Below are 18073 nucleotides of genomic sequence, written 5' to 3'. Positions count from 1 at the left end.
AGACAGTTAAGTACTCACTTGTATAGCTGTGTGTGTGTGTGTGTGTGTGTGTGTGCGTGTGCGTGCGTGCGTGCGTGCGTGTGTGTGTGTGTGTGTGAGACTCCTGTAATGTAGACGATTACAGCCTTCTAATGAACAACAGATCTCTTTTCAGAAAGACTGGCATAACTGATGAGCTCATTGAGAGGCAAGATGGTCTACATTATTAATACTCAGATTAACTTACACACACACACTTGTACATCTATCTTTGTAAAGACATTGATTGACACAATGCAATCTCTAACCCTACCCATCAGAACTAACTGCTGAACCTGAACCCTAAACCTGCCGTAACCTCATTATAACCTGATCACTAAATCAGCTCTCGACCCGCAAACTGACCTTTAGAGGCTCAGAGAATCACAGGACGTCCTCTTTGCTCAGTCTGATAGTCTCAAACACAAACTAGTGTGACACAAAGTTCACGCGCACGCACACACACACACACACACACACACACACACACACACACACACACACACACACACACACACACAGAAACTAATTTACACAAACACACACACAAACTCTCAAAAACACACAAACTCTCACAAACACACACTCGCACACACAAACAAACTCTCACAAACACACACACACTCTCACTCACAAAAACAAACACAAACACACAAACTCTCACACACACACAAAACAAACTCACACGCACACAAAGTCTCACACACACCCTCGCACACAAAACACTCACTCACACACACATACTCTCACAAACACACACACACACAAACAAACAAACTCTCACACACACAAACACACACAATTATAAATGTAAGAGCATTGTCTTTCTTAACTTAAATCACATTCTCAAGAGTTTCAGGGAATCACTGCAGATAATGATGTTCTTCCTCAGTGTTTCTGTCTCGTTTTCCAGCACAAACATCTACACATTCTTAAATCAAGATCCAGTTACAGGAGAAGCAAAATGACTGAATATATAATGCTTGTTCTATGAAAAAAATTAAAAGTAAGCGAGTTTATGCTTAAAACAATAGATATGCTTATCTGCCAACGGGATCAGAAAAATAATCTTGTTTTCCCTTCAAACTCATGTTTTCTAAAACCCCACTGGCAGATATCTGCAAAAAAATCAACATGTGTTGTGGAACTTCGAGGCTTTGATTCGAGTCAAGTCTCAAGGTGCGTTCCCGATAATGAGGATACTCATGAGGAAGACCATGATGAAGAATATCCACATGAAGAAGCGGTCCATCACCTTGGCGATCTTCTTCCACTCGGCCACTTTCAGGCACGTGGCCTTTTGCTCGCGGAAGCAGTTCGCGATATACTCAACATTCCAAACCAGCTTCGGGTCGCAGCCGAGAATTCCGCCGTTGCCACGGCAACTGCAGTAAACACAGGGATTAAAGGTCAGATGGAATGTGGCCGGTTTGTCGTCGTCGGGGCAACAGGGAGGCGGAGCTCCTTTCGGTTTTTCTTTGATGTTCTTGTTGTGTTTGCGGATGAAGGGCTCAGATTCTTCCGACTTTCCGAACGGTGACACGCAGCTCTCGCCGACCTCGTAGACGAAGAAGATCTTGGACATGTAGTCGATGATGAGAACTTTGGCCCAGTACGGCACCGGTTTGGCCTCTGCTCCACAGAAATGAATGTTCATGATGAAGATGGTCAGAGAAGTGGACGCTGTGATCATAGTCATCGTCGCTACGTAGTACTTACCTAACGAAGGAAGACAGAGCTCAAAGTCAATCTCTTTCTTGCTATCTTTTAATTAGCATGTTGCTAACATTATTAGCATGTTGCTAGCATGATTTAGCACATTGCTAGCATGTTTTAACATTTTGCTAACATGTTGCTAGCATGAATTAACCTACTGTAGAACGTAGTACTTAGCGGAGAAAGACAGAGCTCTGTGTCAATCCCTTTCTTGCTGTCTTTTGAAATATTCACTGTATCTGATCTCAGCACGTTCACACTCAGATACAGACACTAATTTTCTGTTCAAAATAGCATACAATCAGAAGTCAAAATCGATTACAACATTTTTTGCCAGTTGGCTGTTTTATTGGCATAATGTGCCTGAAAGTTTGAAATAACTTTTAAAAGCTTGAAGTTTGAATTTAATTGTTGACACACACAAATATATATAAAGCATGTTTTAAAATCTCTTTATAATAACATATATATTTATTGCTAATGTGTTTTAACAGTTGCTAGCATGATTTAGCACATTGTCAGCTAGTTTTAACGTGTTGCTAGCATGATTTAACATTGTTGGAATGTCACTAACATGATTTAGCATTTCTAACATGTTGCTAGTATGATTTAACACAGTGCTAGCATTAATTAGCATGTTGCTAGCATAATTACCACAATGCTAGCATGTGTCTAACATGATTTAACACATTGCTAACATGTTTAACATGTTGCTTACATTGTTTAACATGTTGCTTGCAGTATTTAACACATTGCTTGCGTGAATTAGCATGTTGCTAACATGTTTTAAAATGTTGTTGGCATGAAATAACATGATTAGCCCGTTGATAGCATGTTTTAACACATTGCTAACATGTTGCATACCATGTTGCTAGCATGATGTAACATGTTGCCAGCTTGATTTAACATGTTGGTACCTTGAATCAGCACATTGGTAACATGTTTAACATGTTTTAGCATGTCACTAACATAATTTAGCATGTTGCTAACATGATTTAACATTGTTAACACGTTTAACATGTTGCTAGTATGATTTATCACATTGATAGAATGTTTCTAGCATGGTTTAACATGTCGCTAGCATTATTTAAAACATTATTCGAAATTTAGTCTCAGAGAAGCAACTTAAATAGGATTTCAGTACGTTGTTTCTGTCAAGCCAACATGATTACATGAATGATAATATGACCCTCACTAATGCCCCGTTTACACGAAGGGAAGACGCAGATATTTCCCTTCGGTTTGGCCTCTCATTTACACGAAAACCCAGGTTTTATCACAGAAAACGATTATTTCTAAAAACTGGAGATTTTTGATCACGCCGGTTATGTGTTGCTGTGTCAACTGGGAGAAACAGGGTTTTAGGTTCTCAAACATCACATTATGCGCCAGAAAATGCTTATCGTCATGTAAGCGCCCAATTTGGCATAGGTATGATGGCGCTCAACGGCGTATTTATGCGGGTTGATGTAAATGACAACTTTTTTGAAAACGATGTGGTGTGCACGATGTTATTATTGAAAACGGAGGGGGGGAAATATTTGTAAATGTGGCCTAAAACAGCTAATCAGTAGATCAGAGACTCACCGATCAGGGGAACGCTCTCGGAGGGAGGCATGCTCTCCGCCACCATCATCTGAAACACGGTTAGCGCTAGCAGAACCGTCACGCCCAGCGAAACCTTCTCTCCCGAGTCCGCGGGCAGGTAGAAGCCCAGAGGAGCCAGGAATGAGATGAGGAAGCAGGGCAGCAGCAGGTTAAAGATGTAGAAGGAGCTCCGCCTCTGCAGCAGAACCGTGTAGGTGATGTCGGGATACGGGTCCGAGCAGCAGCCGTACATGATCACGTTCTTCGTGGCCGGCATCCCGTGACATTCCCACTCCACGTTCTCCACGAAGTCCGAGAGGTCGCCACTGTCCATCCCCATAGCGATGTCCACCTGGAGGACACCGATTCGAGACCAGATAGTTACGACTTTATAACGCATGGCACACTATATATTAAAGGTGCAGTGTGTAATTTTTAGTAGCATCTAGTGGTGAGTTTGTGAATTGCATCCAACAGAAGTTACAGTGGCCGACAGGAAGAGATGTCGTCGTCTGAGACCGCAGAGAGTAGCAATGAGGTTTCTTTAAAAAGATAAATTACGAAAATAGGTTTACTTAATTATTCCGTAAAATTATGTTTTTGCGAATATTATTGTTACTTGTTCTTCATTGTGTCAGTGTTTTATTCGCTGACTGAAGCTAGCTTCTTATCATGAAGAACAACATAGTGACGAAACGCGTTTGTCCGTTCAGGGCCACCATAGAAAAATGTCGATGTAAGGAGACCCACGGTTTGTGTAGACAGAAATGCCTCGCTCTAAGCTAATAAAAACATAAGGGTTCGTTAAGTAAGGCTTTTATACATCACTGAAAACATAGTTATGTATATGATATTGCATTTCTGTCAACAGATCATCCTAAATATTACACAATGCACCTTTAAGTGAGGAGTATATGTTATGCAGTTATTTATTTTATTAGGAAAATACCATATACATAAAAGAAGTGGGCTCTTCGCTAACCAAAATTTTCCCATTTTATAAAATGACTTAAACTAAAAACAAAAAATCTCAAGAAAACGTGATGATTTAAAAGCACTAAAATATGCTTTTTCTCTCTCTTCTGTCTCTGGCATCTGTGTTTGGTGTTTGTACCTGGTTTCCGTTGTAGGTCCATGAGCCAAAGGTAAGGTTGCACTGCTGGCTGTCGAAGGGGAAGTAGGAAACATCCACCACACAGGAGCTCTTCGTGATGGCCGGGGCGTCCCACGTGATCTCACCGTTATACCGCAACACCACATTAGTGTCCACCGGCCCGGAGAAATCATCATCCGCCCTGCCAGCGCACACGTGTGTGTTTAGAGGAGGAAAACACACAGAGAGACAATTCAAGTTAAAGAGGACCTATTATGCCCTTTTACAAACCCTTTTTGTTTTTGTCTACTAAAATATGTTTTCATCCTTGAATGTTCAAAAACACATTATTTTTCATATTTTTGCAGCTCCTCTCTTCCCAGTATGTCAGTAACGCTCCTGTTTACTTCCTGTCTCTATGAAGCCCCTCCTTCTGAAAAGCACTGTGCTCTGATTGGTCGGCTGGATCAGTGTGTTGTGATTGGTTGAGCGCTTCGAGTGTGTTTGGGAATGTCCCGCCCCTTCCCATAACCACCAGCTTAACACACTACTAACTAACTCAACCAGGCCCCGCCCCTTTATTCTGCATATGAATTATTATAATGAGGAATATTGTGATGTGTTCATTCCCGGGAGAAACTCAAGACTACAATGGAGGCGTTTCAGGAGTTCAGAAACACTGACACTGATATAGAGAAGAACTGTGTGACTTCACAGAGATTTTTCATGTTTAAACAGCAACATTACACACTGAAGAGAGATGAAGATGTGAAGAAAGCAGAATAGCTCGTCTTTAAAAGAAACTGCTCATTTCCCTCACTGCAGTTGTATAGAGACGTCAACAGAAAACAGTGACAGGAAATCTATCGTGTGCATGAACGTACGGGCGTACTTGTTATACAGCACCAGGTCTGGTCTCCACACGAGGCTGCTGGGAATGCGAATCACCTCCAGCCCATCGTACTCGTCTTTATTCCACTTCAGGTAAGCGTCGTGCCACGTCTGTCGGATCCACAGGTACGCGATTAACACCTGGTTCCTCTCGTCCTGCACAGAGCTCATTTCCTATCATCTATTACCTATTATTCATTTCCTATTATCACTGTAAAGCTGCTTTGAAACAATCTATATTGTTAAAAAAAGCGCTATATAAAGATAATGAAGATCACAGAGACGGACAGTTGATTTACGATGTACCGGGTGATTCTTCTAAAATCTTCTAAAATCTTAAAGAATTAAACTACTGCTTTATGTTTGTGTTAAAACATTTAATCACATGATCTGGTCTTGATCAACCATCTATTTTATTATAATGTGTGATGAAGTAATGCAGCAGAATAAAAACATTTAAAGGACAAGTTCGGTATTTTATACTTAAAGCCCTGTTTTAAGATCGTTTCTGATTAAATAGAACGGTTAAGATTGAAATTTGGACAAATGCTGCTGTCCCGAGAATTTTCGGTTTCTGTATTAGAAACACCTCCACACAATAGTTTCATAAGGGCACTGGAACAATCATTCATAAAATGCATTAAACTTTAGTTTACAAAGATGTCATGTTTACACCGAGTGGTTTGGGGTGTTCACTGATATGCTCACGCAAAAATCGCTGCAAAAGATGCTTTCCAACAGGTTTTATCGTAGTTTTTGTTCAACTCCATTGACTTGTATTGGATGTTCTGTGCGGTAACGGTATTACTCAGCCACCGGAGATGGGGTTGTTTGTATTCTTTCTGTAGTCTTCCAGTCATGATATCGTAGGCTACGCTATCCAAACGTTGGCAAAGATGGATTATCGCCACCAACTGGGCTGGAGTGTCTATTATTCAAGCTCTCAACGGAAGAATGTCCGCGGTTGTGAGGCGTTTGGAAAAATAGGTCCACACGGGGGGTGCTAACACAGAAACCTAAAATTCTTGGGACAGCAGCATTTGTCCAAATTTCAATCTTAACCTTTCTATTTCATCAGAAACGATCTTAAAACAGGGCTTTAAGTGTAAGATACCAAACTTCTCCTTTAAATGCACATTTTCCGTTCTCTGCTCCTTTCACACACACTGCTGTGTGTCTAGCATTAGCTATGATGTTACTAAAGGTCAGTCGAGCAGACACACTCAGACTGCTGTTAATATTAGATGCCAACTAGAGACAGAAAGAGAGAGTGGCTGAGAGAGACGACGGCTATAGCCTATATATCACATGTGCACTCTTAAACTGAAGCTTCTTTATTGGCATCGAACTTTTAACATGTATACAACCTTTTCATTGCACAAAAGGGTTCTTTGGAGTGAAAAAGGTTAGATTTTATTCTTAATTTTTTTTTAAATGTTCTTCAGATCAGGGAAAATGGTTATTTTAAGTAGGCCTACTGTTCACTGAAAGGTTTTTTGGGGAAACAAAAATGTTTCATCTGTAAAAGCCCTTGTCTAGAAGAGGTAACTTTTTAGTGTAGCCTATGATTTCACATGATTGACAGCTGCGAAAAAACACTTTTGGAACCGTTATTTTTTTCGAGTGTATGATGTCACATGATTGACAGCTGCAAAAACTCACTTATGGAACTGTTATTTTTTCGAATGTATGATTTCGCATGATTGACAGCTGCAAAAACTCACTTTATTTTTTCGAGTGTATGATGTCACATGATTGACAGCTGCAAACACTCACTTTTGGAACCGTTATTTTTTTCGAGTGTATGATGTCGGATGATTGACAGCTCCAAAAACTCACTTTTGGAACCGTTATTTTTTCGAGTGTATGATGTCACATGATTGACAGCTGCAAAAACTCACTTTTGGAACCGTTATTTTTTTCGATTGTACGATGTCGCATGATTGACAGCTGCAAAAACTTACTTTTGGAACCGTTATTTTTTCGAGTGTATGATGTCGCATGATTGACAGCTGCAAAAACTCACTTTTGGAACCGTTATTTTTTTCGAGTGTATGATGTCACATGATTGACAGCTGCAAAAACTCACTTTTGGAACCGTTATTTTTTTCGAGTGTATGATGTCGCATGATTGACAGCTCCAAAAACTCACTTTTGGAACCGTTATTTTTTCGAGTGTATGATGTCACATGATTGACAGCTGCAAAAACTCACTTTTGGAACCGTTATTTTTTTCGAGTGTATGATGTCACATGATTGACAGCTGCAAAAACTCACTTTTGGAACCGTTATTTTTTACGAGTGTATGATGTCGCATGATTGACAGCAGCAAAAACGTCTCGGTTACGTATGTAACCCTCGTTCCCTGAGTACAGGGAACGGAGACGTGTCGTCGGGGGAGTTCCCTGACGAATTGGGATCACGCTAGGGAGCCAACTGTCTTCGAGAGAATTAAAAACGAGCCAATGGACATTGGCATGCAAGATTTGCATTCCGCGACCCGCCCACCAGCGCGGGTATAAAAGGCGGAAGTAAACATTGCGCAATGCTTTTCGCTGAGGAGCCGAACAGTGTCCAGTCCTCCGCGAAGGTACAGCGACATGGCGAAGGGACGACACGTCTCCGTTCCCTGTACTCAGGGAACGAGGGTTACATACGTAACCGAGACGTTCCCTTTCGTCCTGGGAACTCCGACATGTCGTCCCTGACGAATTGGGATCCCTAATAAAACGCCATGGTGCTGGCCCCTTCCAGCGCCCGGCAAAGCTTCCCTGCAGCAGTTTCTTGAAATAAGTTGCGGGAGCTAGCACGGGAAAACACACTGCTGTTCCGCGAGACCCGCACAGTGGATATTGGATAACACTGGGAAAGCGTTCCCTCAAGAGAGGAGGGAACGCTGCGGAAGCCCCAGCCTGACTGAGGAAGGCCAGGAATACACATATGTACTAGCCCGAAGGAATAGTGAAACATATGGCAGTCCCTGAGGTAGTCCCAATCCAAGGGAAGTGGGAGCGTACTCAACAGGGACGACGAACGAGTCCGTCAAGGGGAAGACACGGCTGAACTGCACGTGGCATCATGGGTCACAATAGAAACCACTGGAGCACCCAGTCTACTAGCAGCTCCTTACTAGAGGTAGCAGACCTGGTGCCGGGCGGTCCGCCACGCCCAGCACCGGAGGGGTGAAGGAGGAACTCACAAGGCTCACCAACGTAGGGCGCCATACGGAGCAAAGAACGCGCTGTTTGAGGCGGAGTGGCGTAGCAAGCCGACACAACCTATTCCCTCGACCCACCGGCCGCAGCCAGAACTCGGGAGGAAACAGGTTCCACACGAAGGCTAAGGAACCTAGCGAACGTTTTAGGTGTCGCCCAGCCCGCAGCTCTACAGATGTCTGTCAGCGAGGCGCCTTGAGCCAAAGCCCAGGAAGCGGCAACACCTCTAGTGGAGTGAGCGCGCAACCTGGGAGGACAAGGCTCGCCCAGAGACTCATATGCTCGGGTGATAGCATCCACTAACCAGTGGGCTAACCTCTGCTTGGAGACGGCCTTCCCCTTCTGCTGGCCTCCGTAACAGACAAAGAGCTGATCTGAGGTTCTGAAGCTTTGCGTTCTGTCAACATAAACCCCCAGGGCACGGACGGGACAGAGAAAAGCCAGGGCTGGGTATGCCTCCTCCTGGGGCAGAGCTTGGAGGTTCACTACCTGGTCCACGAAGGGAGTGGTAGGAACCTTGGGCACATATCCGAGCCGGGGTCTCAACACAACGTGAGAAAGACCCGGCCCAAACTCTAGGCACGATTCGTTGACCGAAAAAGCCTGCAGATCCCCGACCCTCTTGAAAGAGGCCAATGCCAACAGGAGCGCCGTCTTAATGGACAGGATATTAAGCTCTACCGTCAGCAAAGGCTCAAAGGGAGGACTTTGAAGAGCTCTAAGTACCAGAGCAAGGTCCCAAGAGGGTACAGAGTGCGAAACACGAGGTGGATTTAACCTCCTGGCACCCTTAAGGAATCTGATGACCAGGTCGTGCCTCCCTAGGGACTTACCTTCCACTGCATCGTGATGCGCGGCTACCGCTGCGACATACACTTTGAGGGTGGAGGGGGACAGCCTCCGCTCCAACCCATCCTGCAGGAAGGAAAGCACGACACCGATCGGGCAAGTCCGGGGGTCCTCCTGACGGGAGGAACACCAATCGACGAACAGGTTCCACTTCAACGCATAGAGGCGCCTCGTCGAGGGGGCTCTAGCGGAAGTGATGGTGTCTACCACTGCCTGTGGTAGACCACCTAGAACCTCCGCATCCCGTCCAGGGACCAGACATGGAGTTTCCAGAGGTCTGGACGCGGGTGCCATAGAGTGCCCCGTCTCTGACAAAGAAGGTCCTTCCTCAAAGGAATCGGCCAAGGAGGGGCTGTCGCGAGAAGCAAGAGTTCTGTGAACCAAGTCCTGGTGGGCCAATACGGCGCCACAAGAAGGACCTGCTCCTCGTCCTCCCTGACCTTGCACAGAGTCTGTGCAAGAAGGCTCACTGGGGGAAACGCATACTTGCCCAGGTCCCGGGGCCAGCTGTGAGCCAGGGCGTCCGTGCCGAGGGTCCCCTCGGACAGGGAGTAAAACCACTGGCAATGGGTCGTGTCCGGAGAGGCAAACAGGTCCACCTGTGTGACTCCGAAGACACTCCAAATCAGCTGGACCGACTGGGGATGGAGTCGCCACTCTCCTGGCCGGGGAGGCAGCCGTGAGAGCTCGTCTGCCACACGGTTGAGCTCCTCTGCACAGGGCAGAGTTTGCTCTTGTCCCGGTTGACCTGAAGCCCCAACCGGCTGAGGTGCCGAAGCACCATGTCCCTGTGATCGCACAAAACATCTAGCGAGTGAGCTAAAATGAGCCAGTCGTCGAGGTAGTTGAGGATGCGAACGCCTTGTTCTCTCATGGGAACAATGGCCGCCTCCGCGACTTTCGTGAAGACGCGGGGTGACAGGGCCAGCCCGAAGGGTAGAACTTTGTACTGATACGCCCGACCCTCGAAAGCAAACCGAAGAAACGGTCTGTGTCGAGGAAGAATCGAGACGTGAAAGTATGCGTCCTTCAGGTCGATCGCTGCAAACCAATCCTGGGGACGGATGCATTCGAAAATGCGTTTCTGCGTGAGCATCTTGAACGGGAGTTTGTGCAGGGCCCGATTCAAGACTCGCAGGTCCAGGATTGGTCGTAACCCACCGCCTTTCTTGGGTACAATGAAGTAGGGGCTGTAAAACCCGGACCTCATCTCGGCAGGAGGGACCGGCTCGAACGCGTCCTTCGCCAGCAGGACATCGATCTCTTTCCGCAAGACAGGGGCGTCCACCGACCGAACACGGGTAAAGTGGATGCCCCTGAACTTGGGGGGCCGGCGTGCAAACTGAATTGCATAGCCGAACCGAATGGTGCGGATGAGCCACCGGGACGGACTCGGAAGCGCTAGCCAGGCCTCCAGGTACCGCCCCAATGAACCCACTCGGACCACCGGCGTACCCGCGGAGGGGCAGCGAGGTGGAAGACAGGGACCCGGGTCTGGTGGCATTGTAGCCACCAAGAGCGGGGTCTGGGCGTGCTTGACACCAACCTGCTTCCACCGAAGAGCAGACGGCAGAGAAGATTCGTGGGCCTTCTGCTGCGGACTGCCCGATGGCGAAGGGAGGGGGAGAGACGAGGAACGAGGCCCTGCCTCCTCGTGCACTGGTCTCTGCGCCTCGGGGCCCAGCCACAGACCGGAGTGACGCAGCTGGGGCTGCGTCACAGCTGGGGCTGCGTCACTGCTATCCGTAAACTGGGAAGAGGGGAACGGGGGTGTAAGCGCTCGGGGGCGGCACACGCTGCCGTTCTGGGCCTCTTGGAAGGGGGAGACTGTGTGCCCACCAGTCTCGGCCGTGGATGACTTGGAGGAGGAAGAAGAAACTGCTCTTTTTTTGAAAATGTGGGTACCGCTGACCGAGTGGCCAGCGGCGGAACAGAAACAAAAAGGAAATGAAAGATTTTCCACCCGGCCCTCCCCCGGGGGAAGGAGGCGTGTAGGGGCACCCTCCGAAAGAGCAGGATCCAGCACCTCGACCAGGTCGCCCGTCTCAGGGACGCTTCCCGCCCTTCTTTTTAAGGGCGTGCTGTCTGGGCGTGCTTGGCCGCCCTCTTACGACCAGACCTCCGGCCTCCAGGGGTGGACTGCTGCCCTGAAGGAGGAGCGGCCGCAGGTGGGCGACCTCGGCGGCAGGCAGCCGGAGGCTCTACGGCCACAGAGGACGGACCAGCAGCAGTCCGCCTCCTGTGCAGGACGTGCCGTATCGCCTCTGACTGCTTCTGGGCGGTGGAGAACTCTTTGGCGAAGCTCTCCACCGCGTCGCCGAAGAGGCCCCCTTGGGATATGGGGAAGTTTGAGAAACTTGTTCTTCTCCGCTTCGCGCATATCCGCAAGGGTGAGCCACAGGTGGCGCTCCTGGACCACCAAAGTGGACATCGCTCGACCCAGGGAACGTGCGGTGACTTTCGTCGCCCGGAGGGCGAGGTCCGTCGCCGCACGCAGCTCCTGCAGCAATCCCGGGTCGAGACCACCCTCCTGCATGTCATGGAGTGCTTTGGCCTGGTGGACGTGCAGCAGCGCCATGGCATGCAGGGCGGAAGCCACGTCTCCACACGCCATGTAGGCATCCCTGGTCAGACCAGAGGAAAACCTACAGGCGCGGGAGGGGAGTGAAGGGGCACCCCGCCAGGAGGAAGCGGTCTTAGGACACAATTGCATCGCAACCGACCGCTCCACTGGGGATTCCCTCGTACCCGTGCGCTGCTCCGCCATCGAAAGTGGTGAGGAAGGAGGAGCGAGGTTGCCTACGCCTGGTCGCAAGGGGGGCCAGCCAAGACTTCCTAAGCTCCTCATGCACTTCAGGGAAGAATGGTACTGTAGCAGGCCGCGGGGCAACAGCACGGCCTGCTCCGAGACACCAATCATCCAGCCGCGAAGGTTCGGGGCCCGGTGGAGGGTTCCAGACGAGCCCGACATTCGCAGCTGCCCTTTCGAGCATAGCGGCCATCTCCGGATCTGGCTCAGCCGCAGCCACCACGCCCGAAGGGGGTAGACCCGCTGAGTCATCACCAGAAGATGACCGCTCTTCCTCCGATGCCGCGATCGACATCTGATCCTCAGGCGGTGCCCCGAAGGAGACAAACGGAACCGCACGAGGCGGTCCCGGAAGCCCCGCCGGGACACCTGATGGCAACGAGCTACTAGAGGCGTGGGAACCCCGTGAGGATCTTTCACCAGACGGGACATGCCGCACGGTAACCCTCATCCGCTCACCAACAGGAATCACCGAAGTAGCCGTCTGCTGAACTGAACCGGCAGACGAACTAGATCGGGGATTCTCTGAAGGGACTCCCCTATATTTCAGGGTTCGCAGTCTCGAACGCAGCATCGCCAGAGTCATGTCCCTGCAATGAGAACACGACTCGTTCATAAACGCTGCCTCAGCGTGCCCTAAGCCCAAACACGAGAGGCAGTGTTTATGACCATCTTCCTGAGGGAGAAGTCGACCGCATCCAGAAACGCACGGGTGAAACGACATCCGGAAAAGGACGCGAAACGCCCGTGTTGCTCTTTTAGACAGGAAAAGATGCTCTTTTATGTGCCGAGGCACAGAGGGACCACCGCGGCAAACACAACGGGGAAACTGCAAGCCCGTGTGTTGCACTCACCACCAGTACCAGCCGTTAAAACAGCTTTTTTTTTCTTTTTTTTTTGAGAGAGAAACGGCCGGCCGCGGGAAGCGATGGTCGCTCAACAGTACCGTAACACCAGCACAGAGGATCCTTCCTCGTTCCAAAGAGGACTCGTTGGTTTTAAAACTTCTCAGAGACAGCAGCTTAGCTCAACAGAGAGACACACTGGACGGCTCCGAAGCAAAAAGCATTGCGCAATGTTTACTTCCGCCTTTTATACCCGCGCTGGTGGGCGGGTCGCGGAATGCAAATCTTGCATGCCAATGTCCATTGGCTCGTTTTTAATTCTCTCGAAGACAGTTGGCTCCCTAGCGTGATCCCAATTCGTCAGGGAACTCCCCCGACGACACGTCGGAGTTCCCAGGACGAAAGGGAACTCAATTTTGGAATTTTCATTTTTTACGAGTGTATGATGTCGCATGATTGACAGTAGCAAAATCTCACTTTTGGAATTTTCATTTTTGACGAGTGTATGATGTCACATGATTGACAGCTGTGAAAAATCTCTTTTGGAACCAAACTGAAACTACTGAAGAGAGACTGACCATGTCTTTGATCTGAGAAAGCGTGACCTGCAGCGTGACGTTCAGGGTTTTGTCAGTGTCGTCCACCGGTCGTAGAGCAGTGGAATAATTCTCCATTAGATCATTCAAGAGTTTGTGTGCGTATCGACCCTGAGCACAATGAGCTGCTGAACACACACACACACACACACATGCAGAAACAAGAAGTAGCATTTAAAAAACATCCTAGTAAAACATTTCAGGAAAAAAAGTTCCATGAACAATGTATAAATAATGTTTCTGACTTGATTACTTTGAATGAATGTTATATTAACGTTACTGGAAGAACGTTAGCTAAAGTTCTGAGAACGTTCCCTGTAAACTGGGAAGCTAACTAAAATGGAACAAAAATGTTTTGTCAAAGAGTCAACTAATATTAACAATTTATACCAGGTTTTAATACAATTTCAACACATTCATGTTTTCTTGTTAGAGTAATGGGGCTGGGTGTAACAAATTCCTAAACAATTTATGGCTGATAAGTTGAGAATATATTGTATATAGAATATATAAAAGTTTAAGACAACACAAAACAATATTAAACCGAAAAAAGCTATATTAAAACATTTAGATATAAAACAATATTTTAAATAACAATTTAAGTAAAATATAAGTTTATGCTTAAACCATGAACAAATATCTGTAGCAGCACAAAAATAAACTTCATTCAAAGGGAAACTTATTTTTCAGACACTTTTAAAAGCAAAAATTAATTTTCAATAAATCTTTCAGAAAACAAAACATAATATCAAAGTAAATCTTGATTTTATAATGTTAACATTTGTACTGGAAAACAAAACATTTATCAGTAACTAACCTTATTAAACGGTAACCAGTAACCCAGAAAAAAATGTTTTGTTGCACTTTTTTTTTTCAGAACGTTCAGAGAAAATTCAAAAGTAACGTTCCCATAAAGTTTGCAAAATTCTGAAATGGAATGTTCGTTCGAATAACGTTAAAAAAACATTTCGAATGATCAGAGAAATTTCAAAAATGACGTGTTCACACCTTAATGGGACCGTCAACCAAGCGTTTTTAGAACTATTTTTGTTGTCTTTGAAGAACATTTTGCTTAATTAGCCACCGCTAGGTCTACCAAACCAGCCTGAGATGAATATGAATGTATAATCTGGTTCGAATATGCATGTCTCACCTTCAACGAGCAACAGCGCAGAGAAGAACAGCATCTCCACACAGATCCTCTCCATCCCCCCGAGCAGATCCTGCAGGAGATCCTCCTGGAGCTTCAGATCCGCGCTGGATCTGTCTTCTTCTGGGTCTGCCGTCACTGGAGCTCCGGGTGTCGCGTTGCGCTCCGGTAACCAGACGCGCCGCTATTCAGCTGTCAATCATGCGCGCGACAGGTGGGCTCGCGGACAGGTAACGGAGACGATGTGGGGATTGAGACGGAAATTGCACCTTTAACATCATTACCGTGTCCTGAAATAACACGGAGCGAAATGCAATCTATAGGTCATCTGTCTAGTGCGCCTTTGGTCTAGTTATTGATGTTAGGAGTAGCATCACTTTAAAATGAAAATCAGCCCATGATTTACTCACTCTTAAGTCATCCTACACAGCGATGCTGAAATATTAATATTTAAAACTATCTTCCGGCTATAGATTAATTTGTATGATGGATAGATGCACTTTTATGGACATCAAAACAGAGCAATTCACTGCCATTATAACTTATAAAGCTTGGAAGAGATTGTGTTCGTCTGAAAAAAGAGTGCACCTATGACTTCAGTCATAAAGTAAATCATGGGCAAATTTTCATTTTTGGGTGAATTATCCCTTGAAAAGAGCGGTGAGATCTGTGGCTCGAGAAGGCGATGGAGTTTATCTGTGCTTTCAGAAGAAAGATATGCATCTATCCAGCAGAAACACGACAAAACGGACCGAACCCACGAATCCTGATCGGTTTGGACTGGAACCAGAGGAGCTCAGTGTAATACTGTGGTACTTTCATACAAACACATGTACTGAATGATTACAATTTGCAAGTCACTGTAAATTGCTTAGATTATTACTATGGTACCGTCTGAAAATATAATATCCAAAAATAGTCCAAAAAAACATGGTACTAGTGTAAACACTGATATATATATATATATATCACATATCACTATTACTCACAGACATTACAAACGTTATAGTTAAGACATCAGACATTGCTAAATTAAATTTTTAATTTAATAATTTATAATTGTTATACTCATATAGCCTATATATACAGGTCCTTCTCAAAAAATTAGCATATTGTGATAAAGTTCATTATTTTCCATAATGTAATGATAAAAATTAAACTTTCATATATTTTAGATTCATTGCACACCAACTGAAATATTTCAGGTCTTTTATTGTTTTAATACTGATGATTTTGGCATACAGCTCATGAAAACCCAAAATTCCTGTCTCAAAAAATTAGCATATCATGAAAAGGGTCTCTAAACGAGCTATTAACCTAATCATCTGAATCAACTAATTAACTCTAAACACCTGCAAAAGATTCCTGAGGCTTTTAAAAACTCCCAGCCTGTTTCATTACTCAAAACAGCAATCATGGGTAAGACTGGCGACCTGACTGCTGTCCAGAAGGCCATCATTGACACCCTCAAGCAAAAGGGTAAGACACAGAAATTTCTGAACAAATAGGCTGTTCCCAGAGTGCTGTATCAAGGCACCTCAATGGGAAGGAAAAAGTGTGGCAAAAAACGCTGCACAACGAGAAGAGGTGACCGGACCCTGAGGAAGATTGTGGAGAAGGACCGATTCCAGACCTTGGGGGACCTGCGGAAGCAGTGGACTGAGTCTGGAGTAGAAACATCCAGAGCCACCGTGCACAGGCGTGTGCAGGAAATGGCCTACAGGTGCCGCATTCCCCAGGTCAAGCCACTTTTGAACCAGAAACAGCGGCAGAAGCGCCTGACCTGGGCTACAGAGAAGCAGCACTGGACTGTTGCTCAGTTTTGCATGTCATTCGGAAATCAAGGTGCCAGAGTCTGGAGGAAGACTGGGGAGAAGGAAATGCCAAAATGCCTGAAGTCCAGTGTCAAGTGCCTACAGTCAGTGATGGTCTGGGGTGCCATGTCAGCTGCTGGTGTTGGTGCACTGTGTTTTATCAAGGGCAGGGCCAATGCAGCTAGCTATCAGGAGATCTTGGAGCACTTCATGCTTCCATCTGCTGAAAAGCTTTATGGAGATGAAGATTTCATTTTTCAGCACGACCTGCCACCTGCTCACAGTGCCAAAACCACTGGTAAATGGTTTACTGACCATGGTATTACTGTGCTCAATTGGCCTGCCAACTCTCCTGACCTGAACCCCATAGAGAATCTGTGGGATATTGTGAAGAGAAAGTTGAGAGACGCAAGACCCAACACTCTGGATGAGCTTAAGGCCGCTATCGAAGCATCCTGGGCCTCCATAACACCTCAGCAGTGCCACAGGCTGATTGCCTCCATGCCACGCCGCATTGAAGCAGTCATTTCTGCAAAAGGATTCCCGACCAAGTATTGACTATTGAGTGCATAACTGAACATAATTATTTGAAGGTTGACTTTTTTTTTTTTTGTATTAAAAACACTTCTTTTATTGGTCGGATGAAATATGCTAATTTTTTGAGATAGGAATTTTGGGTTTTCATGAGCTGTATGCCAAAATCATCAGTATTAAAACAATAAAAGACCTGAAATATTTCAGTTGGTGTGCAATGAATCTAAAATATATGAAAGTTTAATTTTTATCATTACATTATGGAAAGTAATGAACTTTATCACAATATGCTAATTTTTTTAGAAGGACCTGTATATATACACAATGCTGTTCAAAAATTTTTGATCGTAAGATTTTTTGTTTTTGAAAGAAGTCTCTTCTGCTCACTAAGGCTGCATTTATTTGATTAAAAATACAAAAAAAACGGTAATATTGTTAAACATCATTACAGTGTAAATCATCTGTTTTCTATGTGAATATATAGTAAAGTGTAATTTATTCCTGTGATCAAAGCTGAATTTTCAGCATCATTACTCCAGTCTTCAGTGTAAATATTATACATATAAATACATATTAGTATGATTTCTGAAGGATCATGTGACACTGAAGACTGGAGACTTTTAAAATGTAAAATATATCAAAACATAACAGTTATTTTTAATTGTCATAATATTTCTGTTATTTTTGTGTATTTTTAATCAAATAAATGCAGCCTTGGTGAGCAGAAACATTACAACTCTTACCTCTCTCTCTCTCTCATATATATATATATATATGCCAAAATCTGTCTCCATGATCATATATTCAGAGAGAAAGACTTATTAATGTTTTTGTGCTCTCAGAACTGCAGTCAATGCAAAACACAGATCCTCCAAACATCACATGCTCAGCCATGAAACTAGTGTTTATTTCACTATTCCACAAAGCAATAATAAATAAAGGCATTGCCACAGTGC

General features: G+C 45.5%; 1 protein-coding gene across 1 annotated transcript; it reads right to left on the bottom strand.

Moving 5' to 3' along the window:
• Positions 1 to 1192: 1192 nt before the first annotated feature.
• Positions 1193 to 14827, bottom strand: LOC143702924 (neuronal acetylcholine receptor subunit alpha-9-II). The gene is made up of 6 exons (XM_077196849.1): positions 14773 to 14827; positions 13602 to 13747; positions 5307 to 5461; positions 4436 to 4616; positions 3322 to 3673; positions 1193 to 1737 (listed from the first exon to the last, which is right to left on the bottom strand). The coding sequence occupies exons 1-6, from the start codon at positions 14825 to 14827 to the stop codon at positions 1193 to 1195; spliced, it is 1434 nt and encodes a 477-aa protein (XP_077052964.1).
• Between the last annotated feature and the right edge of the window lie 3246 nt (positions 14828 to 18073).

This window comes from Siphateles boraxobius, unplaced genomic scaffold (genome assembly GCF_051911475.1).
Source record: "Siphateles boraxobius isolate OS27281-9 unplaced genomic scaffold, OSU_SipBor_1 367, whole genome shotgun sequence".
In the NCBI taxonomy this organism is placed as follows: Eukaryota; Metazoa; Chordata; class Actinopteri; order Cypriniformes; family Leuciscidae; genus Siphateles; species Siphateles boraxobius.
Note: the sequence above shows the minus strand (reverse complement) of the source record. Positions and strands in the feature narration are given on the sequence as shown.

Excerpts from the sequence above, each read along its gene's own strand:
- LOC143702924 (XM_077196849.1), bottom strand. The coding sequence starts at position 14,827 with ATGGAGAGGATCTGTGTGGAGATGCTGTTCTTCTCTGCGCTGTTGCTC. Across the intron at positions 4,617-5,306 it reads GACCTGGTGCTGTATAACAA|GGCGGATGATGATTTCTCCG; the intron begins GTACGCCCGTAC and ends GTGCGCTGGCAG. Across the intron at positions 3,674-4,435 it reads GGACCTACAACGGAAACCAG|GTGGACATCGCTATGGGGAT; the intron begins GTACAAACACCA and ends GGTGTCCTCCAG.